Source organism: Elephas maximus, chromosome 4 (assembly GCF_024166365.1).
Source record: "Elephas maximus indicus isolate mEleMax1 chromosome 4, mEleMax1 primary haplotype, whole genome shotgun sequence".
Lineage (NCBI taxonomy): Eukaryota > Metazoa > Chordata > Mammalia > Proboscidea > Elephantidae > Elephas > Elephas maximus.
This window is the reverse complement of record NC_064822.1, coordinates 180,110,733-180,137,522: the sequence shown is the minus strand read 5'-3', so window position 1 is coordinate 180,137,522 and position 26,790 is coordinate 180,110,733. Positions and strand designations below refer to the sequence as shown.

Here is a 26,790-nt window from a genome sequence, read left to right as displayed (position 1 = left end):
CGCCAGCTACTTTGTTTAAACGTTAGCAAGCACATAAAGCATGATTAGATTCATAAACCAATAAAAGTCTTTTTGGAAAGAGTTCTTAATTTGGAGTAAAGAGAGTATTTTTTAATTGCAGTATCCACTTAATTGTATGAGCAATTAACTTTTAACCCTCCATTTGGCCAGTCAGTTACAAAATGTTACCACTTCTGGCTGATGAACAATCAAGTCCGTCCTGTATGTTCCTTAGTAAAGAATAAACTGAATTACCGTAGTGATTGTTAACTGGCTGATCTGTCCATGGCTTCCCCACCCTGGTTTCCTGTCTCACAAAATTGGACAGGCCAACTAGCCGGTCTCTGGCTACCTTAGAGCGGGGTGTAAGAGCTGGGGCTCCAGCGATCATCTCCCACAATCCCACCCCTCACACGTGCAGAGGCACACTTTAGAAAGAAGAGCCCCGTGCCCCAGCCCTCACCTGTCCTCCCGCCCCTCCAGTCTCTCCCGGTGTGGCCACCTGCAGCCCCCTCTCCTCCAGCCCCGCAGAGCAGCACGCAGCACCTGCGCACCTGTCCCGCGCCCTGGCCGGAGCCCACAGGCGGCCGCCCATCCCGGCGTGCCGCGCGCCGCGCACGTGACCCCGCCCGCTGCCATTGGCCCGGGCGGGAGGGGCGGGGCCGCCGCCGCCGCCGCGGCGCGCTAGCGAGCCGAGCCTGGCCTCAATTGACTGCGGGCTGCCTCCGGAGCGGCTGGGAGGTTCGAACTCTCCGCTGGGGGGTGGAGCGGTGGGCGGGGGGACGGGAGACGCGGGCGCAGGTACTGCGCACGCGCGGGGAGCCGGCGCCGGGAAAGCGCGCGCCGGCGGGAGGGCGGCTTCGCGTCGCGTGGCCGCAGGTGTGCTGGGACGCCCTCGTCACGTGGCCGAAGAGGGCGGGCGCCCAGAACCTGTCAGGGGGCGGAGTCCTCCAGGCCACACCTCCTCTAGGTTACAGCCAGCGGGCGGGGGCGTGGCCAAAGAGAATCATTGCCTCTCAGGGGTCTAGCCTGGGGAGGGCCCCAGAGGGGTGTTGGGCACCCATCAAATTAGGGGAAATTGGGAGAACAAGCCCCCTCCCCCGGGATCGAAGCACCCTGGAGGTTGCTATGGCAATAAGAGGTGGGCTGGTGCCCATGGGAGAGGAGGCCCAGGACATGGAGAGGTTCAGGACTCCTGAGAGGGAGCCCCAGATCCCAGCTGGAAAAGATGGGGTTGAGGCAAGTGATCCCAGAGGCCCTTGAGTTCTGTGCCTGGCTCTACCCCAGATTGTCTCTCTGGGCCTCCGTCTGTGAGGGACAGGATTGGCCCTTGTCTCCGTGGAACGTCGGTGATCCCCCAGCCTCCCCTCTGGTCTGTCACAGGATGGGCCTCTCCGCCGCAGCCCCGCTCTGGAGCCCCCCGGGGCTGCTCCTGGCCCTGGCCCTGCACCCGGCCCTCGCCCTGCGCCCACAGCGGGACTACTGCGTGCTGGGCGCCGGGCCCGCTGGCCTGCAGATGGCCTACTTCCTGCAGCGTGCTGGGCGCGACTACGTGGTGTTCGAGCGCAGCTCTCGTCCCGGCAGCTTCTTCGCGCGCTACCCACGGCACCGCAAGCTGATCAGCATCAACAAGAGGTACACGGGCAAGGCCAATGCGGAGTTCAACCTCCGCCACGACTGGAACTCCCTGCTGAGCCATGACCCCAGGCTGCTCTTCAGACACTACTCCCGGGCCTACTTCCCCGATGCTGGTGACATGGTGCGCTACCTGGGCGACTTCGCAGATAAGCTGAGGCTCCACGTACTGTACAACACAACCATTGGCCATGTAACACTGGACAAGGACGGGCAGGCCTGGAATAGCCACTACTTCATCCTGACTGACCAGAAGGGCCAGGCATACCAATGCAGGTAAGGAACGCGGCCCACAGCTGACCTGCTGAAGCCAGGTTCCTTCCGGAAGGACCTTGGTTAGCCAGTAAGGTGTGGTGGCCATGGGAGAAATGGTGCATTTCTGCCACTCCTTCCTTGCCTGAAATTCGGTGCTCAACCATCTCAACCATCATTTCCCCAAGTGGTCCAATCCTCCAGGATTCGTCAGTCTTTAATATTTTCACGTTCACTGTGATGCACTGTTTGTCGGGTTAAGTGTTCAGCACCGTCTAAGCTCATGTATCCACAAAACCCTTTCAGTGGGTAGAGCATCACCCGGAACTGGTGTTCCTGGAGTCCATTTAGGGGAAATGCAAGTACTAGACAAGCTCATTGAGATTTCTGAGCAGAAGCAGTAGTGGGAAGCCTGATGGGCAGTGCTACTAGCATTCAGTTTGGGCTTTCTTTGCCTTGGAGACAGCTTAATATTGTGTAAACAAGCCCACTTGTTTACTGTACCACACTTGTTTCATCTTCACAAGGACCCTATGGGGGAGGTTTACTCATCCCCACTTTAAGATGAAGAACTGAGCCTCAGAGACCTCGGGTAACTTCTGCTGTATCACACAGCTAAGGAGTGGTAGAGCTGCAACTTCAGCTGCTATCTTTCCGACTCCAAAGCCTGTGTTCTTCCCACTGAACCACGCTCTGCCACTCCCTTCCTAGCCACTAGCCTAGTGCTTGGCTCCAGGCAAGGGCTCATTTGGAATTCATCTTTCATGCCTTTCCCAGAGGCCTTTTCCTTGTTACACCCAGGGGAAGAAGGGCTATGCCAATTTGAACTGCTTGCTTCAGGCAGCTGTGTAGCAGAAGCACCAAAAAAACGAAACCTGTTGCCTTGGAGTTGATTCCGACTCATAGTGACTCTATAGGACAGACTAGAACTGCCCCATAGGGTTTCCGAGGAGCAGCTGGTGGCTTCGAACTGCTGACCTTTTGGTTAGCAACCGATCACTTAATCACTGCGCCACCAGGCTTCCAGAGGAAGCAGAGATATGAGTAAAGTGGACGAAGATCAGAGGCCAAGGAGCAGAAAGAGCTGCGTGTGCCCTTCCTGAGGGCCATCTGGTCCCATTCCATAACCTACTCCACAGTCACACTGTTCTGCAGGCCTGCAGGACCCCGCTGTCCAGCCGCTGCCCATCACTGGGTTGTAATCCCACCAGATAAAGAGCAGGACCTTGGAATCAGGCTGATAACATGTGTTCAGGTTCTACTCTGATGCTCTTAGGAGGTTTGAGGCCTCAAGGCCTATGTCTCCTCATCTGTAAAACAGAACAGATAGTACCAACTCCAGGTCGCTCTGAGGATTAAGATGAAGCATAGAAAACACTTAGTACACAGCCTGCTACAGATAACTGCCTGGCAAATATCCGAATCCGCCAGGCAGGCCAAAAGGGGAAAGAAGAACCTCAAGTTTTGTTTTCATCACTGAGGGTGCTACTTCCTCTGATTGCTGTGTTGAAAATTAGGTGAATTGCTTGATTTCTCATATAGCCACCTTCTCCTCAGTCAGAGAGTAAAATTAATTCCTTTATCTTGGTAGAATCACAGTACAGCCTTAAGGGAGATGTATCCAGTACATGGTTAAGTGCTCAGCTGCTAACCAAAAGATGGGAAGTTTGAACCCACCAGCGGCTCCGTGAGAGATAAGACCTAGGGATTTGCTCCTCTAAAGATTAAAACCCATTGCCATCAAGTCAATTCCAACTCGTAGCGACCCTATAGGAGAGAGTAGAACTGCCCCATAGGGTTTCCAAGGCTATGAATCTTTACGGGAACAGACTGCCACATCATTCTGCCACAGAGCTACTGGTGGATTCGAACCGCTGACCTTTTGGTTAGCAGCCAAGCGCGTAACCACTCAGCCACTGGGGTTCCCCATAAAGATTACAGCCTGGAAAACCCTATAGGGTAGTTCTACTCTGTCCTTTAGGGTTGCTATGAATCAGAATCAACTCAACAGCACATAGCAACGGACTGGGTTCAGTGGAGGGACGGGCACAGTCTCTCAGGTACACCGGGATAGGTTAGTATAAGGATAAACAAATGAATAAATGTTCTCCTGTTTTTTCTTAGGAACCAGCAGTCTGGGGGAGGCAGACAAGCCAGCTGGGCAGGTTCAGATGGTGGTTTTTCACTTCGTGGTCTTAGGGTGAGCCGTGGTGGCGCACTGGTTAAAGCAATCCACTGCTAACCGAAAGGTTGATGGCTCGAAACCATCAGCAACTCTATGGGAGAAAGATGTGGCAGTCTCCTTCCATAGATATTTAAAGACTTGGAAACCCTATGGGGTTGCTATGAGTTGAAATCGGCTCGATGGCAGTGGGTTTAGTTTTTTTTTTTTTTATTTGGTCTTAGGGTTAAGAGACTAAGTCATCTTCTGTCTCCCACCTGCAGTGTCCTTCTTGTCGCCACTGGTTTGTCAGTCCCCAACCAGGTTGACTTCCCTGGCTCCGAATATGTGGAGGGCTATGAGTCAGTGTCCACTGACCCCGAGGACTTTGAGGGTCAGAACGTGCTGATCCTGGGCCGTGGGAACTCAGCCTTTGAGACAGCAGAGAACATCTTGGGTGTCACCAACTTCATCCACATGCTGAGCCGCTCCCGGGTCCGGCTCTCCTGGGCCACTCACTATGTTGGAGACCTCAGGTATGCTACATACCTGCTTTTCTGTTCTGTACTTGTTATTGTTGTTGTCACCTGCTATCAAGTCAACCCCCAAACTCGTGGTAACCCCATGCACAGTGAAACAAAACACTGCCCAGTCCTGCGCCATCCCCATGGTCAGTGGCAGATTGGGCTGTTGAGATCCATCGGGTCTTATCATTGGCTGATACTCAGAAGTAGATCACCAGGCCTTTCTTCCTAGTCTTTCTTAGTCTGGAAGCTCCACTGAAACGTATTCAGCATCACAGCAACATGCAGGCCTCCACTGACAGATGAGTGGTGGCTGTGCGTGAGGTGCACTGGCTGGGAATCGAACCTGGGTCTTCCACGTGGAAGGCAAGAATTCTACCACTGAACCAAAACTGCCCCCTAATTCTGTGCCATGAGCCCAAAATCTGGGGAGAACCCTCTCTCAAAGCCTTTCCTGAGCCCAGCTGGATTACCCACTCCTTCCTCCAAGCCTCCTGTCGCCCGTCCATACCACTTTCACAGCACGTTCACATGCCTCTCTCCCTCTGGGCGAGTGGGCTCCCTAAGGGCAGAAACTCTGTCTTATCCATCTTTGAATGCCCAGCACTCAGCATGTTGCTAGATACAAGGGAGGGGCTCATTAAATGTTGAAAAATAAACAGATAAGCAGGTCTGTAAGTAGATAGGTAGCTTGGCAGGCAAGAAGGAAGGAAAGAAGTCCCCAGTTTAAAAGTATAACTTCTCCTGGCTAATAAGCTTTTAAGGTTCTAACTGACCAGTTAGTCATCAATCGCAAAACAACTATTGCCCACCTACTGTATATGTTAGGCATAACTGTTGTTGTTGTTGTTAGGTGCCGTTGAGTTGGCTCCAATTCATAGTGACCTTATGTGGGACGAAACGTTGCCCGGCTCTGTGCCATCCTCACAACCATTGCTCTTTTAGCCCATTGTTGCAGCTACTGTGTCAATCCACGGGCATATTAGGGTGCTGGGCATACAGCAGCAGTAATAGTAACAATACAGAATGAAATAATTTCAAGTATGGTAGGTACTATAAAGGAGAAGTGCAAGATATCATAGGGGTACAAAAGGGGAAGGCCTACAAGGGCATGTGAAGAGGGGCAGCATTTAGGGAAGGTCTGAAGATAAGTAGGAGACACCAGGTGAAAGGACATGGAGCTTGGGCCATGCAGAGGCCTTGAGACATGAGATTAGCGGGTTTGAAGATTTGAAAAAAGGCCAGAGTAGCTTTAGTGTAGTGAGCTCTGGCAGGACCGGGGAGAGATGAGGCTAGAGTGAAAGGTGGGGCAGATCATGAAGGGCTTTGGGGCCCTGGAAGGATGCTGGATGGGATTTATTGGTACCCAGGAGCCCTGGTGGCACAAAGGCTAAGCACTCGGCTGCTAACCAAAAGGTTGGCAGTTTGAACCCACCCAGTAGCTCCGTGGAGGAAGGCCTGGAGATCTGTTCCCCTAAAGGTTATAGCCTAGAAAGCACTGTGGGGCAGTTTTACTCTGTCATAGGGGGTCACTGTGAGTCGGAATCGACTCGATGGCACACAACAACAACAGTGCGTTCATGGAGACAGCATGGCAGTTCACAGCCCATGCAGTGCAGTGTCCGGGTCCCTTCACCCCCTCCTTGACTGGTGCTGCTTGCATTCTCTTTGGGCCCTAGAGCCATCAACAATGGCCTCCTGGACACCTACCAGCTTAAGTCCCTGGATGGGCTGCTTGAGTCTGACCTGGAGGACCTGGCCATTGTGAAAGACCGTGAGGGCAAGCTTCACATCACTCTGAAGTTCCTCACGGAGGAAGCCAACCAGAGCACCGAGGCCATCACTCTCCCCCAGGACGACAATGACAACTTTGCACTGCGTGTGGCCTACGACCGGGTCATCGGCTGCCTGGGCTGGAACTTCAACTTCTCCATCTTCAACAGGTGAGTCCCAAAGGGAGGAGGTGGAAGCTCTTTGCAAACCCATCTGATCCTGCCTGGGGAACAGAGTCACTGTTTAGTGGCCAGTGACAGGGCTTCCAGGTAATTACACAACGGGGCTGACCCACTGTCGACTGACTGGCTTCCCACCTAGGACAGGAGCTCTGTGTCCACTGTGGGCCCCCAGGTGGCCCTGAGGCCCTCCACCCATGGAGCAAGCAGCTGCAGATCTTCCTCTGAGAGGCAGGAAAGCAAGCACAGGCAGAAAAAGGAGGTGACATTGTGGAAAGGCAGTGCAGCCCGTGGGCTGGGCGCATGGTCTCTGACATCAGCCTGGGATCTCCACTTACCAACTGTACAAACTCTGGAAAGCAGCTTAACGTCGCTGCCCCAGTTTTGTTGTTGTTGGCTGCCGCCAAGTAGGCCCCAGCTCACGGCGACCCCACGTGCAGCGGAAGGAATTGCTGCCCCGTCCTGGGCCATCCCCCTGACCGGTTGTGGGTCAGACTGTTGTGATCTGTAGGGTTTTCACTGGTTTTCGGAAGCAGATCACCAGGCCTTTCTTCCTAGTCCATCTTAGTCTGGAAGTTCTGCTGAAAACTGTTCAGCATCATAGCAACACACAAACGTCCACTGACAGACGGGTGGTGGTGTGCATGAGGCGCATTGGCCGGGAATCGAACCTGCATAGAAGGCAAGACCTCTACCAGAGAGCCATCTCTGCCCCCTTTGGTCATCTCTAACATGGGGTAAGGGTTTCTTTCTCACAGGGTTGTCGTGAGGATTAAGGTAGGAAAATGCTTGGCATAATTGCTCAGTAAAATGTTAGCTGCTAAAATTATTACTTGTAATTTTATTTTGAGACAGTTACTTAACCCCTCTGTGCCCCAGTCTCTTTGTAGCTAAAATGGGCTAATGGTTACTTTCTTACAGGGCTATTATGAGATACAATGTAGAAAAGCCCTTGCCATATACTATGTGCTCAATAGGATGTTAGCTGCTATTAAAATTAATATTTATCATTTATTTTGAAGAACTGTATTATGGATCCTAGTGTTTGGACAGAGCTCTGGTGGCTTAACTCTTAAGCACTCAGCTTCTAACCAAGAAGTTGGCAGTTCAGACTCACCCAGCAGCTCCACAGGAGAAAAGCCTGGCTCTCTGGTCCTATAAAGATTAAACCAAACCAACCCAAACCCACTGCTGTGGAGTCAGTTCCGACTCATAACAACCCTATAGGACAAAGTAGAACTGCCCCATAGGGTTTCCTAGGAGCAACTGGTGGATTCAAATGGCCGACCTTTTGGTTAGCAGCCGAGCTCTTAACCACTGCACCACCAGGGCTCCCCTGTAAAGATTACAGCCTAGAAGACTCTGTAGGGCAATTCTCCCCTGTCGCATGAGATTGCTATGAGTCAGAATCAACTCGACGTCACACAATAACAACAGTCTTTAGGCATTGCTGCCCTGATACCTTGTGAGGCTTGGTATCAAAGAATCCACCCAGTCTCTCACTTTTCTTCTGGCCAAGGCACAAGAGGACAAGGAGGAGTTGTGGGGGGCCTATATCGAATCCTCCTTTCCCTCAGATCTCAACAGTACCTGGTCTCAGTCCAGAGCCCCAGGTTTAAGTCCTGGGTTTGAATCCTGCCTCTGTCCCTGACCTGCCAAGTGCTTAACCTAAGCCTTAGTCACTTTCATCTGTTAAATGGGAATAATTATACCCGCCTCCTAGGGTCCAGCTGAGGTTTAAATGAGATAAGAAAAGTAAATCACCTGGGTCTGTGCCAGGTGGGTAATAAGTCCTTCAAACAGAGTAGCTGTTTTTATGTCACATCTCTTTCCACTCACAGCTCCCTCAGGCTTTCCTCAGGGGGTACATTCAGCAAGAAGTACCCACTGATCAAAGCTAGCTACGAGTCCAAAGGAAGCCGGGGTCTGTTTGTCCTGGGCACCGCCAGTCACTCTGTGGACTACCGGAAATCCGCGGGGGGCTTCATCCATGGATTCCGATACACAGGTGAGCCCGGCCGAGAGCACCAGCTGTCCCCAGACAGAGCCACCGTCAGGACCCCCAGGGTTTATAAACACACTCCTGATTTTCAGAAGCATGAAGGGATTCCTTTTTTTTTTTCAGTAATTTGTTTTGTTTTGTCATTGTTGTTGTTGAAAATGTAGAAAGCAGAACATTTACCAATTCAGCAGTTTCTGCATGTAAAGGCAGTGACATTGATAACATTCTTTAAGTTGTGCAACCATTCTCACCCTCCTTTTCTGAGTTTTTCCTCTTGCATTCACATAAACTCACGGCCCCCTAAGTTTCCTATCTAATCCTTCAAGTTTCTGTTGTCTGTTCAATCCCATATACCAAAACCAAAAACCAAACCCGTTGCCATCTAGTCGATTCCAACTCATAGAAACCCTATAGGAAGAGCAGAACTGCTGGTGGATTCGAACTGCCGACCTTTTGATTAGCAGCCAAGCTCTTAACCACTGATCCCATATAGATAGATCTTAGTAAAGGGATTTTTTTATCAGTAGTTGGTTGTCATAAATCCCCTGTCTGAGGCAGATTGTGGAAACAATTTTGTGGTCTGAGGATATGTCTAGAGAAGCATCAGATAAAGTGTAAAATTCGGTACATCTGGGGGTGCCTGTTACATGTTTAAGCCTCCTACGGGTTAAGCACCATGCACTGGCAAGAACGCTGAGCTTAAGAGAATGCTAACGTGGGTTCCTGGCCAGCTGGATGATGTTAGAAGTGAAGTCCCATAACTTCTCTAAGGTTCCGCTGGACATCCTTGATGTCAGAAATGTAAACAAGGTTGTATTAGCTTCCAATTGCTGCTATAACAAATTTCCACAAACCTGGTCGCTTAAAGCAGCACACATTTATTATCTTACAGCTCTGCAAGTCAAAAGTCCAAAATGGGTTTCAATGGGGTAAAATCAAGGTGTCGGCAGGGCTGCATTATTCTGGAGGCTCAAAGAGAATCCATTTCCTTGCCTTTTCCAGCTTCTAGAGGCCACCTCCATTTCTTGGCTCTAGCCCCTTCCTCCATCTTCAAACCCAGTGGCATAGCATTTTCAAGTCTCTCCCCTACCCTGGCCCTCCTGCCTCCCTATTTCACTTATACACACCCTTGTGATTACACTGGGCCCACCTGAGTAATCCAGAACAATCTTCCCATCTTCAAAATCCTTAACTTAATCACACATGCAAAGTCTCCTTTGCCATATAGGGCAACATATTCATGGGTTCTGGGGCTTGAAACATGGACATCTTTGGAGGGGGACATTATTGTGCCTCCCACAGAGGTGAACTCTCTTACCCTCATGGGACCTGTATGAGGGCTGAATAAGGTAATACCTGGTTGGTACAAACAGTTAACATGCTTGGCTGCTAACAAAAAGGTTGGAGGTTCAAGTCCACCCAGGGGCACCTTGGAAAACAAGACTGGTGATCTACTTCCAAAAAATCAGCCATTGAAAACCCTATAAAAACGAAACAAAACCCATTGTAGTTGAGTTGATCCTGACTCATAGTGACCCTATAGGACAGAGTGGAACTGCCCCATAGGGTTTCTAAGGAGCAGCTGGTGTATTCGAACTGCCCACCTTTTGGTTAGCAGCCAAACACTTAACCACTGCGCCCTATGGGACAACCTAAACGCCCATCAACAGATGAATGGGTAGACAAAATGCGTTATATACAGTGGAAAACTACTCAGCCCGTAGGAGAAATGAAGTCTTGATACATGCTACAGTATGGATGGAGCGGGAAGACATTATGCCAAGTGAAATAAGTCAGCCATAAAATAACAAATACTGTATGACTTCATTTATATAAAAAGACAAGAAAAGCCAAATGCACAGAGAACAAAGTTTATAAGTGGTTACCAGGGGCCAGAGGGGAAGGGGTCAAGGGGTGGTTAACGGCGATGGAAATAATGCTTTGATTAAGGGTAGGATTGCACAGCCAATTGATGTAATTGCTGTCAGTAAGTTGCACACTATAAAAAAATGAATCGGCAAAAGTTGTGCGATAGATGTATTTACAACAACGACATTAAAAAAAAAAAGAGTAGCTACTGAGGCTGCTTATGTATAACCAAAAACGTCATGGGATTTGATGCCTTGGTTTGGAGGGCTAGGGTCATGGTTCCATGGAATACCCCAGTTAATAACATGTTCAGTGCTTCTGTTCTACCTCCTAGTTCATTGTGTAGTGCCTGGGGTCTCAAAAGCTTGCATGCAGCCATCTAAGGCACGACAGTTGGCCTCTATTCGCCTGCAGCAACAGAGGAAGAAGGAATGTCGGGAATAGGAGGAGGATATGGCGTTTGTGGCTAACTGCCTCCATGAACAACTTCCTCCTATGCCATGAGACCAGAAGAACTGTATGGTGCCCCACTACTATTACTGAACATTTTGATCAAAGATTGTGTAGAAGAATCCTGATCAAAAGAAGGAAAATGCAGAACAGAATTTCAAATTCTCATGGACTCCAGACTTCCTGGAGCCATGAAGGTGGATGCACCCCTGAAACTATTACCCTGAGATAATCTTTAAACCTTAAACCAAAAATATCCCTGAAGTTATCTTAGAACCGAACGATTGTTTAGTTTAACTAGTAAAAAAAAGGTCTGCCTTGAGCATTAAGCTCTTTTTAAAAACTGTATGGGATCAAATTGACCACAGCAGCTTGAAATATTAGATAAGAACCTTAGGCAGTGAATTTATGTTAATGGGGGAGGAACAACTCAGAGAAGGAGGGTGACAGTCATTACACAACTCAAAAATATAATCAGTGTCACTAAATGTTAAACGTAGAAGCCATCCAATTGGTATATGTTGTATATTCTCAACAAAATTAAATTAAAAAAAAAAATCTTATGAGGAAAAGAAAACTCAATGGAGCGTAGTTGTACTCTGATACTCATGGATTCTCCCTGAGCTGGGCCCAGCTCGTCAGTAACTGGTTATACAGCTGTAAAGTATCACGCACACATAGACTCTCCTGTTGCCGACAAATTTCAGTAAAAAAATTCAGTTGGATCATATTCTTTTTCAAAACTCTTGATACTGAAGGCCTAAGTTTCTGCCAACTTGAGAATGTTTGCATATAAAATGCTAATTTTAAAAAAATAATTCTGTTTATTGTATGAAATTATCCCTACCCAGAAATCGCTGCTTTGAGAGTTTAAGGATAAATGTGAAATAGAAACTCTTTCTATCAAACAGAGAGAAATGAATTCCCACATGTTAAGTACGGTCAGCAGGCCAGGCACTTTGAACATTTGTGTCTGTATTAGTGTCGCCCACGTTCTGTGAGGTGGGTGTGAAATTGTCGTTTTTCAAAGAGATCCTGACACTCAGAGTTTCAGTGACTTCCTTGCTGTCACAAGATTTGAACTCCAAGCCCCAGGCTCTTTCTCAGAAGAGACTTTCTTCAAGGCTTTTCTCTTCTGCTGTAGAAGGCAAACCAGCACCCTCCCCGTAGAGAGTATGTTCAAGGAGAGACTGGATATTAGACGTGCTGTTTCCTACCTTTCATCTTCTGGGAAGGAGGACACAGATCTTGTTGAAACTTACTTAGATACCCCAAGTTCAGTGAGGTGATTCCATCTGAAAGAATGGAGCCCTGATAAGCTTAGAGCTGATAGTTGGAGAAGGAGCCCTGGTGACACAGTGGTTAAGCGCTCAGCTGCTAACCGAAAGGTCAGCAGTTCAAACCCACCAGCCACGCCGCAGGAGAAAGATGTGGCAGTCTGCTCCCTTAAAGATTTACAGCCTTGGAAACCCTATGGGACAGTTCTACTGTGTCCTGTTGTTGTTGTTGTTAGGTGCCATCAAGTCAATTCCAACTCATAGTGACCCTGTGCACAACAGAAAGAAACACTGCCCGGTCCTGCACCATCCTCATAATCGTTGTTATGCTTGAGCCCATTGTTGCAGCCACCGTGTCAAACCATCTCATCAAGGGTCTTTGTCTTTTTCACTGATCCTTTACCTTACCAAGCATGCTGTCCTTCTCCAGGGACTGGTCCTGCCTGATACCATGTCCAAAGTACATGAGACAGTCTCGCCATCCTTGCTTCCAAGGCACACTCTGGCTGTACTTCTTTCCTGTAGGGTTGCTATAAGCCAGAATCGACTCAGTCGCAGCAGGTTAGGTATGGGTGGAAAACAGGAAATCTGAAAAATACGAAGAATGGGCAATGGAACCCCTGTCTTCTATCACCAAGGACATTCGATGTTAATATTTTTTCTAAATATCGTTACATCTGTCCCTATTGGATCGTAAAAAGTAACTCGTATTCATAGAAATTTTGAAAAATAAAAAATAATACAAAGAAAACAATAAAATTTGCTATAATCATGTCACTCAGAGAGCACCACCACTGACATTCTGATTGTTCTTTTCTTTTTTTCTAACTTCCTTTTTTTTCCTTAAACTTGAATTTTTTATTTATTTATTTATTTTGTATAAAATAAAAGGTAAGGCATTTATACGAAATTCAGACGTTACAGAAATACAGGTGTATTTCTCTAGGTAGGGGAGCTGCCTCAGCCACCTAGTGTAGTTAGAACGGACATGGTACTGTCGAGCTTCTGCTGTCATTGCCGGCTGTTGCTTGAGAAGGACAGTTTCCGACTCCTGTTGTTGTTATGTTGTTGATGTGTTTCTGTTATGCTTAAACTCCTTCAAGCTAGCTCTGGAAATCAGATAGATGCCCAAGCCTCCTGAACCCAAGCCTGTCTCTGGAATCAGGGGGGTGAAGATGGAAGGCTCCACCCACAGCCCCCCAGCTTCCGCAAACGGTGGCAGAAGGCTGTTGGATGGGTGCATTGTGGCCTGGTCAAGTTACACGGGCCATGAAAACCATAGGGTCCTTCATCCCCATTTCTGTATTTAATTCGCTGCCTCACGTTACCCTAATGCTAGTTTTTGCATTTCACTCTCCTTTCAGTTTGACAGGGAAAGAGAATTGTGTCTTGCTGTTGACTTCCAGATGATATATTTTAATACCTCATGCATGCTGTCAGGGAAGGAAACGGGGGAGAGGTTTTTAGCTGTCTGTAAGCCAGAATATTTGCAAATTGAATATATATATGAATATGGAATGCATATATACATATGGAATTAAAAATGTCTGTCTATTCAGCTGTTTCCCCAAAAAGAAGCCCTGGTCGTCCTTCCCGTGCCTGTTGCCGTCCCGCGTATCCGCCCTGGCAGATGCTGCCTCATCTCTCTTGCTTCCTTCTATCCCATCTCCTCAGATCACATAATGTATCCTCACAACAGCCCCATGAGGTGTAGGTCCAAATATTTGAACTCCATTTTACAGATGAGGAAGCTGGAACACAGAGAAGTAACTTGGCCAAAGTCACCCAGCTAGTGGGTGGCAGAGGTGGAATTTGAATCCACATCCATCTGACTCTAAAGGCCACAGCTAACCACTAGGCTATGCTGCTCTTCTCCAGGCAAATGGGAAACACTTCTAGGGTACAGGCATTCTATTGCTGTGGTCACTGAGTAGTGAGGACCCTACCGGGGAGAGGGATAGTGTGGACATACAGAGTAAGATCTGTCTGGGCCTGAGCCTTCAGTTGTTCGTCTTTCAGCCAAGAAACAGATCCCAAGGGAAGCAAGTAGAAACAGTGAAGTAACACAAGATAAACAGTGGGGGTACAGACACTAAGTGCTGTGGGGGGTAAGACCAGCTGGAAGCCCTGCCGCCTCCTTCCTGCATAGCTCCCAGTCCATCCGTGCCTCGCTTTCACCTGAGCCCGGGCCTCTTCCTCTCTCCTCACTGGCCTCCCTGCTTCCCCTCCAGCCTCCAGGGCACCCACGAACACAACCTTTTTTTCAAGAAAAATATCGTGTTCTCCCTTTGCCTACAATTCTGCAGAGGCTCCTGTCTGCCTCAGGAGAGTCCAGCTTTCAGCAGGATATCTAGAGCTTGTCCCAGGTCAGCACCCACTCACCCGTCCAGTCCCACCCCACCCCTCGCCCCTTCTCCATGGCAGACCCAGTTGCCCTCAAGTCAATCCTGACTCATGGCGACCCCATGTGTTTCAGAGTAGAACTATGCTCCATAGGGTGTTCAATGGCTGATTTTTTGGAAGTAGGTCACCAGGCCTTTCTTCCAAAGATAGATTCAAACCACTAACCATTTGGTTAGAGGCCAAGGACTTAACCATTCGCACCACCCAAGGACTCCTAAACCAGTTGACGTGGAGTTGATCCAGACTCATGGTGATCCCATGCTCCATAGAGTTTTCAATGGCTGATTTTTCAGAAATAGATCACCAGGCCTTTCTTTCAAGGTGGCCCTGGGTGGACTCGAACCTCCAACCTTTCATTAAGCAGGAACATATTAACTGTTTGCACCACCCAGGGGCACGCTTCTCCATGCCAACCCTGCTTCTTCAAAGGTGCCAAACTCTCTCAAGATTTCATTTCTCTTTGTAGTTTGTTCCCTCTGTCCAGGGCACCATTCCCAAGCTTCTCCAGCTGTGTAATTTCTAAACTCTTGGAAAACTCAGTCTAATCCTCACTCCCTCCAGAGAGCCAGATTGTCAGTGAGGCTGAACAGCTCTTCCGATGCTTGTCGACTGGCTGAGTTCCCTTCCACATGAATTCTGTGTGCATCCTTGCCTTCTCAGATGTTTGTGTTTTGTTCATTAACTTGGAAGCGTTCTTGACCTACGAAGACCATAAATCTTTTGTCATGTTTATTGTAAAATATGTCCTCTAGCCCAGCTTGGTCTTAATCTTCCTATTTTTTAAATGCAGACATTTTTATGTGGTCGAATCTCTTAGTGTTCTGCTTATGATTTCTCCTGTTGTTTCCAAGCTCGGAAGGAAGGTCCCATCCAGAAGCCAGACGGTCTCGTGTTTTCTCAGGTGTTTTTTTTAATAACCTTACAACGTTTTTTTTCTCCTGAAGGGCTCTGTCTTAGTTATCTAGTGCTGCTATAACAGAAATACCACAAACGGATGGCTTTAACAAACAGAAATTTATTTTCTGAGAGTTTAGGAGGCTAGACGTCCCAATTCAGAGCGCCGGCTCTAGGGGAAGGCTTTTTCTCTCTCTGTCAGCTCTGAGGGAAGGCCCTTATCTGCTCAGCTTCTGCTTTCTGCTTCCTTGGAGGTCTCCATGTATGTTGGCGTCTATATTACCCCATCCCTGCTCTGCTTGCTTGTTTAATCTCTTTTATATCTCAAAAGAGATTTGACTCAAGACATACCCTACATTAATCTTGCCGTGTTAACATAGCAAGAACAGCCCATCCCCGAATGGGATTGTAACCACAGGCATAGAGGTTAAGATTTACAACCCATAATTTTGGGGGGACACAATTCAACCTATAACAGGCTCCCATTCACGTGGTTGAGATTCTAAAGCTACCAAAGGGTATCCTTGGGATCACCGCCAGGCCTTGTAGAGCTTGTGCCCTTTCCTCTGGGCACACAGGGCACACGATTTGGCTGGCGAGAGGAATGCAGGCAGGATGTCACCCCTCACACCCCTCGAGCAGGCGCCACTCCACAGCCATACACCACAGCCCCAGACGTCCACTCGCATGTCTCCCTGTCGTATTCCGCAGCAGTTGTTTTCATGTCCTTCCATAAATATACAAAGCTTCTGAAACTAGAAGTTAGTGGCAGATTGGATTTACGCCCTGAATGAGAAGAGGCCATCAGAGGATTTCCACATGGGAGTCCTGCTAGAACTGGGGACTGTGAGAAGGGGAAGGTTCCAGAGAAGCCCCTGTGTTTGGTTGTTTTTATTTTGTTGTTTTTTATAATTTTTGTTGTTGTTGAGAACATACACAGCAAAACATACACCAACCCAACAGTTTCTACATGTACAACTCAGTGACATTGATTACATTCTTTGAGTTCGTGCATTTGGTCTGAGGTCACCCGTGAGGTGACGATGATGGTCGACGTCCATATGCAGGCAGTCTAACGCCTGTGCACCCAGCCCAGCCATGCCTGCTGCTTTAACGGTTGTCTCTGGCTGCATTTGAGCATTAGGGGCAGAGTCGAGTAGCTGCAGCAGAGACTGTATGGCCCACAAGGCCACAAATATTGGCCATCTGGCCCCTTACAGAGAACGTGTGCTGACCCCTGCTCCCAAGGTATCTCCTGCCTCCCTGCTCGTGCTCTCACCACCCACATGTCTGCGCTGAGCCACGTGCACAAGTGTGGACCAAGTCCATAGAAGTGGACGAGGACTCCACTTCCCCCCTGGGGGCGAGAGATCAAATCTGGGGTGCCACATGCCACACGCTGTCTGCCTGTTGCAGTACGTGCTGTCCACCGGCTCCTGGAGCATCGCCACCACGGTATCGCCTGGCCCTCCACCGAGCGCCCCATCACCCAGCTGACCAGCGCTATCATCCGGCGTGTGAACGAGGCATCTGGGCTCTACCAGATGTTCAGTGTGCTGGCCGACGTCGTCCTGCTGAAGGAGTGAGTAGCCTGTGCCCACCCCACCCTCCCCTCCACTCAGCCTCACCCCCTGCCCACCCCACCTTCCCCTCCACTCAGCCTCACCCCCTGCCCACCCCACCCTCCCCTCCACTCAGCCTCACCCCCTGCTCACCCCACCCCCCCTCAAGTCAGCTTCACCCCCACACCCTGCCCTGGCTCTGCTCTCCCTACCTCAGGGGCGGAGCAACTCTGGTTCCTCAAGCCCATGGCGGGGGGAGGGAAGATTTATGCTGGGTAAAAATCAGTGACACCAACATCACAAGCTTGGCAGACAGCCAGACAGACCTGGGGGTGAATCCCAGCTGTGTGGCCTTAGGCAAGTGAGTTAGCCTCTCTGAACCTTTCTCTCCTCATCTGTAAAATGGGGATAATCATGCCTGCCTTACCCAAGTACAGCAAGTACCTGGCACTAAGTGGCTGAGCAGTGAACCACAGCTCAGAGGTGCCAGGGGTGGGAATTTACGAGTTCCCTCGGGCCAGGACTGTGCTAGCTCCTTCTCAGCCTAGCGATGAGCGGCAGATCACAGAGGACAGCTCCTGAGAAGGAAGCAATGCAGAGCACTGAGGGGAGGAGGACCGGAGCCAGAGGGTTGGGAGGGCACTCAAGGGGCGGGGGGCCGGTGGCGGGGGAGACACCTGCAGTCAGGGAAGAGCCTGATCAGGGAGACCAATGGCACATGGAGTTCTGGGACACGCATGAGGCGCAGCAGTGCTCAGGTGGACTCTGCTTTCATCCCCGACTCCACTCGTTCCCACCCTGTAACCACAGCACAGGCAAACCCTGTCAGCCCTGCCTTCAGATTTGATCTAGACTCTGAGGGCCTCTCACCAGCTCCGCAACTACCACCTAGTCCAGGCCACTACATCTCTCCCCTCTACCAGTACCACAGCCTCCCAGTGGGCCTCTGCCCACCTTTGCCCCATGGTTTGCCTTCAGCAGAGCAGCCAGAGTGAGCCTTCTAGAACCTGAGTCACAGTAATCTCACCTCTGCTCAGTACCTCCAGGGGCCGATGGCTTCCCTTTGCACCCCAGGTGCAATCCTGAGTTCTCCTCATGCCTACAGCCCCCATGACCTGGTCCCTGCCTACTCTCCAGCCCTCTTCCATACCCTCCCTTCATTCACTCCACTCCAGCCACCTCCTTCCTGTTCCTCACACTCAACCAGGCTTCACTCCCTCCTCAGGGCTTTCCCATTACTGTTCTCTCGTATCCATTTCAGGTTACACAAAGTTTTCTGGACTCTATCCCATGTGTAAGTCAGGGCTCAGCTGTCACAGCAATATTAAGGTGAGGTGTGTGGAGCTGAGCAGAGGCTTTTCCACCGTTAGCTTGAAGCTTCCTGGAGGGAGACACGCAGGCGTGCACATGCCCCTCTCCCCTCTGCCGTAATACTAAGGGTCGTCCATCCCGTGTTGCCATTATACCCAGGAATGCCACTGCATTTGAGTACCTGGAGGAGTTCCCCATGCAGATGCTGGCCCAGCTGGAGGCTCTCACAGGAAGACAGGCAAGGCACGGGCTCTTTGTCATCAACATGGAGTACGGCAGGAATTACTCTGGACCCGACAAGGACGTCTTCTTCTATGACCGGTCGGTGGGGCACATGAAAGACGCGTGGCAGTCTAACTTCCTCCACCCCGTCATCTACTACTACAGACATCTCCCCACCGGTGAGCTGCAGCTCTGCCCTCACCCCGAGCGGGAGCTTTCTTGAGGTGGGACACCATGGTCTATAGAGTTGTCACCATCAAGCCCTCACACCTGACACTCTCACCTGACAAGGGGCACCGCTGGGGGACTCTACCCAGAGACAAGGAAGGAGCAGAAGGCCAGAGGATGGCCATTGATATTCCCAGGTTCTGGAACATTCCATGACCTGGGCAGGCCACACCTGGGGTGTCATAACCTCCTGCAGGTACCCCATAGTAAGAGGAAGATTGTCGTGCTATCACGCATTCAAAGGAGGCTGCCCTGGTGGAGCGGGGAGGGGATAGAATCTGGAGACCAAGTGTTAGAAGGAACGGGGAGAGGAACTGGAGGTGGTCTTTCAAAACAGGAGTACAGCAAGGCCTGGGTGAAAATTCCAGGCCTGTCCTTTCCTCACTGTGTGACCTTGGGCCATCACTTAACCTGTCTGAGCCTCAGTTTCCTAATCTGTCAAATGGGGATAACAATAGTACCTTCCATGTAGGGTCATATGAGAGTAAATGAGATAATATGCACAGAATGCCCAGCACAGTGCCTAGCCCAGAGCAGCTACCAGTAAATGAGCCCCTTGGGAACACGACTCTTGCATCACAACTTGAAGGACTGTCATGTGGAAGAGGGTGGTCTACGTATGGGTGATCCAAAGGGCAGAGGTAGTATCAACATGTAGAAGTGACCGGGAAGCAGGTTTATATCCAGTATAAGTTCAAGCTGTCCAGCAGTGGGATGGGTTGCCTCCTAGGATGGAGTTGCACAATCCGGGGCTGGTAAAGTTTTGGCTCAGTGACCATCTGACTTGGACATCACAGAAGGGATTCCACAACAGGTGGGAAGCTGGACTAGATGACCTTAATCTAAGACCCCTTTTAACACAGGGCCTCTGAGTCTACTCAAAACACCAGTTTTGAAGCAGCCACAATAGGACCTTCAGTCCACGTTAGTCTTAGGAAAACACCAAGTCATCAGTCTTAGTTCCACCCTCACTATAAGGGACAAGTCTTGTCCCTCTTCCACACATCAGCTTTTCAAATATTTGCAGACGGCCATTGAATAAACTGACCAGAGGCCCTGCAGAGGTGGATCAGGAAAGCCAAGTATGAATAAGGGGGGCATTTGGGATGTGCAGGAACCACCACTGTGTCAGCTCCAGAATGGAAATCTTAGCCTCTCACTTCGACGCGGCTCCCCCTCTTCCTCCCACAGAGCAGGAGGTGAGGTTCCGCCCTGCAGACTGGCTGCTGCCTCGGCCCACAGCCATCCATCACATCGTGGAAGACTTCCTGACAGACTGGACTGCCCCAGTCGGACACATTCTGCCTCTGAGGCGCTTCCTAGAGAACTGTTTGGACACCGATTTGCGCAACTTCTATGCAGGTAACTTAAGTTCCCAGAAGGACAAAGGGACTGAGATAGAGGCCAAAGAAAGACCAATTCTGTGTCCTGCGGGATTTCAGGACCCACATGTAGAAATGCAAACTTGAGACTTCCGTTTCCTGCAATATGATAGACCAGGTACTCACAGAAACCCCTTCCAGGAATAACGTTGTTGTTGGGTACTATCGAGTCGGTTCCGACTCATAGCGACCCTATGTACCACGGAAAGAAACACTGCCCGGTCCTTCACCATGCTCACAATCGTTGTTATGCTTGAGCCCATTGTTGCAGCCACTGTGTCAGTCCAGCTTGTTGAGGGTCTTCCTCTTTTCTGCAGACCCTGTACTTTACCAAGCATGATATCCTTCTCCAGGGACTGAGCCCTCCTGACAACATGTCTAAAGTGTGTAAGACGCATACTTGGGACATGTAAGAAGCCATCCTTGCTTCTAAGGCACATTCTGGTTGTGCTTCTTCCAAGACAGATTTGTTCATTCTTTTGGCAGTCCACGGTATATTCAGTATTCTTCACCAACACCACAGTTCCCCCACGTGTCTGTCGGTTGTACTGTTGGAGTTTGCGTGTTGCTGTGATGCTGGAAGCTATGCCACCAGTATTCACTTACCAGCAGGGTCACCCATGGTGGACAGGTTTCAGCTGAGCTTCCAGACCAAGAAAGACTAGGAAGAAGGACCCGGCAGTCTACTTGTGAAAAGAATTAGCCAGTGAAAACCTTATGAATAGCAGTGGAACGTTGTCTTCCAGGAATGAAAATAAAAATCACTGTACAAAATGTCTTTTGTAAAGAACCAGCAGGAAAACAAGGGAACTCCCCAGAGGCCAGATGCTATAAGAAACCACACATCCACTGCTGGGCCTGGGATATCTGCTGACCATCAGTAGCCTAGAGCTGAGGTTTTAACTGACCAGCACTTGGGGATGGGAAGGTGAAGCTGGGCAGGGTAGGAGATCTGTTTAGAGACCCTCAAATAAAGTTTGGATCTCAGTGGATAATCTGGGAGGTGAAAAACCCTCCAAAGGAGTAGATAAAAGGAACTCATGTTTACCTTGGCTTTGGCTCTGGGAAGAGTGGGAAAAAAATCTCCCCTGAGAATTTCCAACCACTAGGCCCTGGTAGCACAGTAGTTAAGCACTTGGCTGCTAACTGAAAGGTCAGTGGTTCAAACCCGCCAGTGGCTTTGCAGGAGAAAGATGTGGCAGCCTGCTTCTATAAAGATTTACAGCCTTGGAAACCCTATGGGGCAGTTCTATTCTGTTTTATAGGGTTGCTGTGAGTCGGAATCAACTCGACTGCAATGAGTTTTTGTTGAGTTTTTTTTTTTTTTTTTTTTTTGGCCCCACTCACATGAGTTTGGAGCTCTACTTCATATTACCATCGTGGCGCAGGAATCCTAAGTGTCTTATGAAAGCAGATGTAGATCTTTTCTGGAGGAACACACTTTAAGGCTCAAGGAATTCCAATAGATTGAGTTCCAAGGACTATGAACTCCCAATCAAAAGTCAGCTAACACATAAGGACACAAACCACCGTGAGGGAATGGTAGCAAAAACAACAATCTAGAGGATCGAGCCTACAAAGACTGCAGATACTGGAATAATCAGATATAGAATATAAAGTATGGATCAATAAGTAAGTAGGCAGCTGGGTGGCACAAATAGCTAAGCACCTGACTACTAGCCAAAAACTTGGCAGTTCGAACCCACCTAGAGGTGCCTCTGAAGACTGACCTGATGATCTGCTTCCAAACAGTCGCAGCCTTGAAAACCCTATGGGGCAGTTTTACTCTGCACACATAGGATTGCCATGAGTCGGAGCCAACTCAGCCGCAACTAACAGCAACACAGTAAATAAGTAGAATATAAAGAATGTATGTATAGACATTTTTTAAAATAGGTTACTCATAGTATGATGGATTAGAGACTACCAAAACTGAGCAGTTCTGAAAAAGATCCAAGTAGAACTTCTGGAAATAAAAAATTAAGTTACAAATTCAGTGTAAATGTATAGTAGTACTTTAGACAGAGATGAAAAGAGAATTAGTAAACTGGAAGATACATCTGACAGCCACACCCACAGAGGGACTTGGGGAGAGAAGCCAAATGATTCAGAGGGGGAACGGATTGAAGCAAGCCAATTTTTTTTTTTTTAATCCCCTGAATGCCTAGGATCATCCATTCCTGTTGGTGTTACTGTTATTCAGCAGATATTTGTTGACTGTTGTGTATCAGACACTGTTGTTGCTGTTGTTTGTTGCCATTGAGCCCATTCCGATTCATGGTGGCTCCACGTGTACAGAGTAGAACTGCACCACGGGGTTTTCAAGGCTTTGACCTTTCGAAGGTAGATCGCCAGGCCTGTCTTCCACACCACCTCTGGGTGGGTTTAAACCAACAGCCCCTCTGCTAGTAGTCAAGCGCTTAACCATTTTTGCCATCCTGGGACTCTATATCAGACCCTAGTCCTCTCAAATCAGGTGAGAGATAGTCCTTGTCCTACATGTCAGAGAGCAAGTATTCTTATTTCATCCCAGGTGATGTCTTTGGTCCACTTTGAATTAAAAACTGTATGTGTTATGGGAGATGACAGAAAATAACAGTCAAAACTAATAATCTAAAAACTTGTAGATACTGAGAATTAATTCATAGAGCCCAAGCTAAGCAACCTGGGACTAGGAGCACTCTTCCAGAAGAGACGGCTAAAGGTCCATTCACGAGTGATGGAGCCCCCACCCTGGCCTGGCCTCATCAGATCGTGACACTCTGTCCTAATCTGTGGGAGCTGAGCCATGTCTTCCAGATCGTCCAGGCAGCCTCCTGTACTTGGCACCTCAAGGAAGGACAAGATCCACAGCCACTTGGGTCGGATGTGAGGAGCCTGGGAATGTCGGCTTCAGGGTTCCAGTGAGCCCCTGGGGCATCAGCACCCTCCTTCTGTGCCTTTCCCCACATCCCCCCAGCCCGACTGATTTCTCCCTCTGTTGTTTTTGTGTAGAGTCCTGCTTCCTGTTCACCCTGACGCGCCAGAAGCTGCCACCCTTTTGCCAGCAGGGCTACCTGAGAATGCAGGGGCTTGTGGGGACGGAGTACCTCCGGCGGCACGGGGTGGAGAGCGGGCTCCTGCGGTACTACACCACCATGAGCCGGCGGCCTGGCAACCAGGAGCCAGCGAGTCACCCCCTAGCTCCAGGACCTACAGTCCAGCCCCTGGATAACAAGAAGCGTGAGCTCTGAGTGCCCCCAGGCCATGGACACAGTGGCCATGCCCCAGCACCCAGCCACAGCCAGGATGCCCATCTCCCACCTCAGGCCCCCTCCCCGGTGTGTGATTGCCAGAGACACGCAGATGGTCATCACGAATGCACGAAGCAACTTGGAGGGCATGCAGGGCTGGAGTGTGGGGATGCTGTGGTCTCCTACCCTCCTGCTCCGGTCCCGGGATACCTGGGGGTTGGGGTCAGGTAAAGAGCACCATCTGCAAGGCCTGAGCTGCCCTCCACAGCCAGGCATGTCTGCACACTCTCGCTGAGCCCCGGGTGGCCTCAGTGCTGTCCCTCTCAGTGCCTGTCTGCTCTTCTCCTCCACTGTCCACTCCCAAGGTAGGCCTGGACTTCCAGTGCGCATCTCACAGGGGGACAGGTTTGCATGGCCCGCAGTGTGTTTCAAACAAAAGGGCTTATTTTCTCTGCAGCCACATAGGGTGGGTGGAATGGTGGTCCTCAGTTTGCAGATGAAGACACCAGCTCAGAGAGATTCGGTGACTCCTGAGGTCACTCAGCTGGCAGGCCCGGTCTGTCTGGCCTGAAGCCTGGTACACTCTTCCCACCACACCAGTCTGCCTCCTGTCTCCCTCTGTTTTTAGCAGGGTTGGGCTGGGCTGCAGGATCCATGGGTGCCAGTGTGGCTTATCACTATAGGCCTGGGGCTGTCGTCAAGGCAGAGATAGGACAGCTCCCTGCAAAGCCATTTTATCTAGTTAGATTTGGGCCCTGAGCAGCAGAACTGAGTAGAACCGAGCCACTCTCTCCCCAGAATTCTGCTCCCTGACTAATCTCCAACTTCCATTTCTCCCTACTCCTTACCTTCCACCTGGCCGTGGGCATCCCGAACAACACCTTTGCCTGGTCAAGTTTTGTAACTCATGTCAGGCCCTCTTTGGGTGGTGACTCACCCAGCGTCTCTTCAGAGCCCCCCATGCCAAGTGCAAGAGCCATTTGCTTTTTTATGAAAACGATGATGAGTTCGTTCCCAGCTCCTCTTCATCGTCCTTCCTCAAAAGGAGTCTGCTCACTTCCCACTCTCCTTAGCTTTTTCATCCCAGTTAGAAAGCTGTCGGAAAGCATTTGTACATAAAATAATGACAGTGGTTTTCCCGCGCCCAGGATGGTGTTGTTAGTTGCCATCTAGTTAATTCCAACTAGACAACTCTGTGACCCCATGTCTGCAGAATAGGACTGCTCCATAGGGTTTTCAAGGCTGGGACCTTTCAGAAGTAAGTCACCAGGCTCCTCTGGGTGGTTTTGAACTGCCAACCTTTTAGCTAGTAGTCTAAGGCTTAACCATTTGTGCCAACCATTAGCCCTCCCTACCCCCCAGGATCCTAGGTGACTGTTTTCCTGCTGTTTCTTACCAGTTCTTCATGTATCCACTCAGAGTGAGAGGGACACTGGCTTTCTGGATCCAGCCCTTCCCTGGGGACATGGCCCCTGTCCCCTCTGCGCTAGGTGCCAGATCCCTTCACCACAGATGACCGGCCTTGCTGGTCTGTGCAGAGTTACAGCAGTGAAACCCCAACAGCCTCACCCGTCAGGAAGCAATGACAATATTTGCAATAACTTGCACGGTCAGAACTTTTAAATTAAGAGTTTCTCCCTAATCCCAGGGTTTGGACTTACAGTGTCTTCTACAGATTACAGGCAAACCAAAATAGGGTCCCCTCAGCCCACCCACCCCCCTACACACACACACACCCTTCCCAAAGTCTTTTTTAAAAAATAAATCTTGTAATTAGGGTTATACCCATAGTACTGAATCATGTTACACACATCTGGCCTACCTGATTATGGAAGACTGGCTGAGCCCCTTGTTCGAATAAAAATTCACGGGGTGGTGACACATAAGTTCGTCAATGCCTAAATATGTGACATCTACTGCTTCCCCCCCCCACCAACCCCACCCCCCGCATCTGCCAAGTTGTTAATTCAATCAAAATGTCAGCTTGTCTGTTTTTAATGAGACCTGATTCTCTTCTGGCTCAGCTGCTTAGATATCTTTCCTGTTGTTTTTTAGGTTTTTTAAATTTTTTTTTGTAAATGAGCAGTTGGTTTCAAGCAGAGCTACTTTTTTCCTGTGAAGACCATTTGCTGTGTTTGCTGGCTTTTTTCCTTAGCTATTCCACCCTCGTAGCCATTCTATGGGGAAAATACTAAACAACACAGGAACCATCAAAAGAAGAGGGAAGGAATACACAGAGTCATTATACCAAAAAAAATCAGTTGACATTCCGCCATTTCAAGAGGGAGCATATGGTACTGAAGGAATAGGTACAAGCTGCACTGAAGGCATTGGACGAAAAACAACTGAGATGTTTTAACAAACAGACGCAGCACTGGAAGTGCCCACTCATCTATGCCAAAAAATTTGGAAGACCTGGCCAACCAACTGGAAGAGATCCATATTTGTGCCTATTCCCAAGAAAGGTGATCCAACCGAATATGGCAATAATAGAGCAATGTCATTAATGTCACACACAAGCAAAATTTTGCTGAAGATCATTCAAAAACAGCTGCAGCAGTATATCGACAGGGAACTGCCAGAAATTCAGGCACGATTCAGAAGAGGACGTGGGACCAGGAATATCATTGCTGATGTCAGATGGATCCTGGCTGAAAGCAGAGAATACCAGAAGGATGTTTACCTGTGTTCTATTGACTATGCAAAGGCATTTGACTTTGTGGATCATAACAAACTATGGATAACATTGCAAAGAATGGGAATTCCAGAACATTTAATTGTGCTCATGAGAAGCTTGTACATAAATCAAGAGGCAGTTGTTCAGACAGAACAAGGGGATACTGATTGGTTTAAAGTCAGGAGAGATGTACATCAGGGTTGTATCCTTTCACCATATCTATTCAGTCTGTACGCTGAGCAGATAATCCAGGAAGCTGGACTATATGAAGAAGAACAGGGCAACAGGATTGGAGGAAGACTCATTAACAACCTGCGTTATGCAGATGACACAACCTTGCCTGCTGAAAGTTAAGAGGACTTGAAGCACTTACTGATGAAGATCAAAGACCACAGCCTTCAGTATGGATTACACCTCAACGTAAAGAAAATAAAAATCCTCACAACCTGACCAATAAGCCACATCCTGATAAATGGACAAAAGATTGAGGTTGTCAAGGATTTTGTTTTACTTGGATCACAATCAACACCTATGGAAGTCAAGAAATCAAAAGATGCATTGCATTGGGCAAATGTGCTGCAAAGGACCTCTTTAAAGTGTTGAAAAGCAAAGATGTCACCTTGAAGACTAAGGTGCACCTGACCCAAGCCATGATATTTTCAATCGCATCATTTACATGTGAAAGCTAGACAATGAATAAGGAAGACCAAAGAAGAATTGACACCTTTGAACTGTGGTGTTGGTTAAGAATATTGA

At 49.1% G+C, this 26,790-nt stretch overlaps 1 protein-coding gene across 3 annotated transcripts; it reads left to right on the top strand.

Moving 5' to 3' along the window:
• Window positions 1–657: 657 nt before the first annotated feature.
• Window positions 658–25,231, top strand: FOXRED2 (FAD dependent oxidoreductase domain containing 2). 3 transcript variants are annotated; one of them, XM_049884332.1, is made up of 9 exons: window positions 658–741; window positions 1,384–1,911; window positions 4,333–4,584; window positions 6,252–6,515; window positions 8,366–8,532; window positions 16,836–17,001; window positions 18,452–18,693; window positions 19,934–20,104; window positions 23,119–25,231. In XM_049884332.1, exons 2-9 carry the CDS (start codon window positions 1,385–1,387, stop codon window positions 23,355–23,357), a joined length of 2,028 nt encoding a protein of 675 aa, XP_049740289.1. In that variant the 5' UTR covers window positions 658–741; window position 1,384; the 3' UTR covers window positions 23,358–25,231. The 3 variants fall into 3 exon arrangements, with proteins under 3 accessions (XP_049740289.1, XP_049740290.1, XP_049740288.1); XM_049884333.1 differs by lacking the exon at window positions 658–741 and adding an exon at window positions 859–879; XM_049884331.1 differs by lacking the exon at window positions 658–741 and having other exon boundaries at window positions 894–1,911.
• The last annotated feature ends 1,559 nt before the right edge of the window (window positions 25,232–26,790 follow it).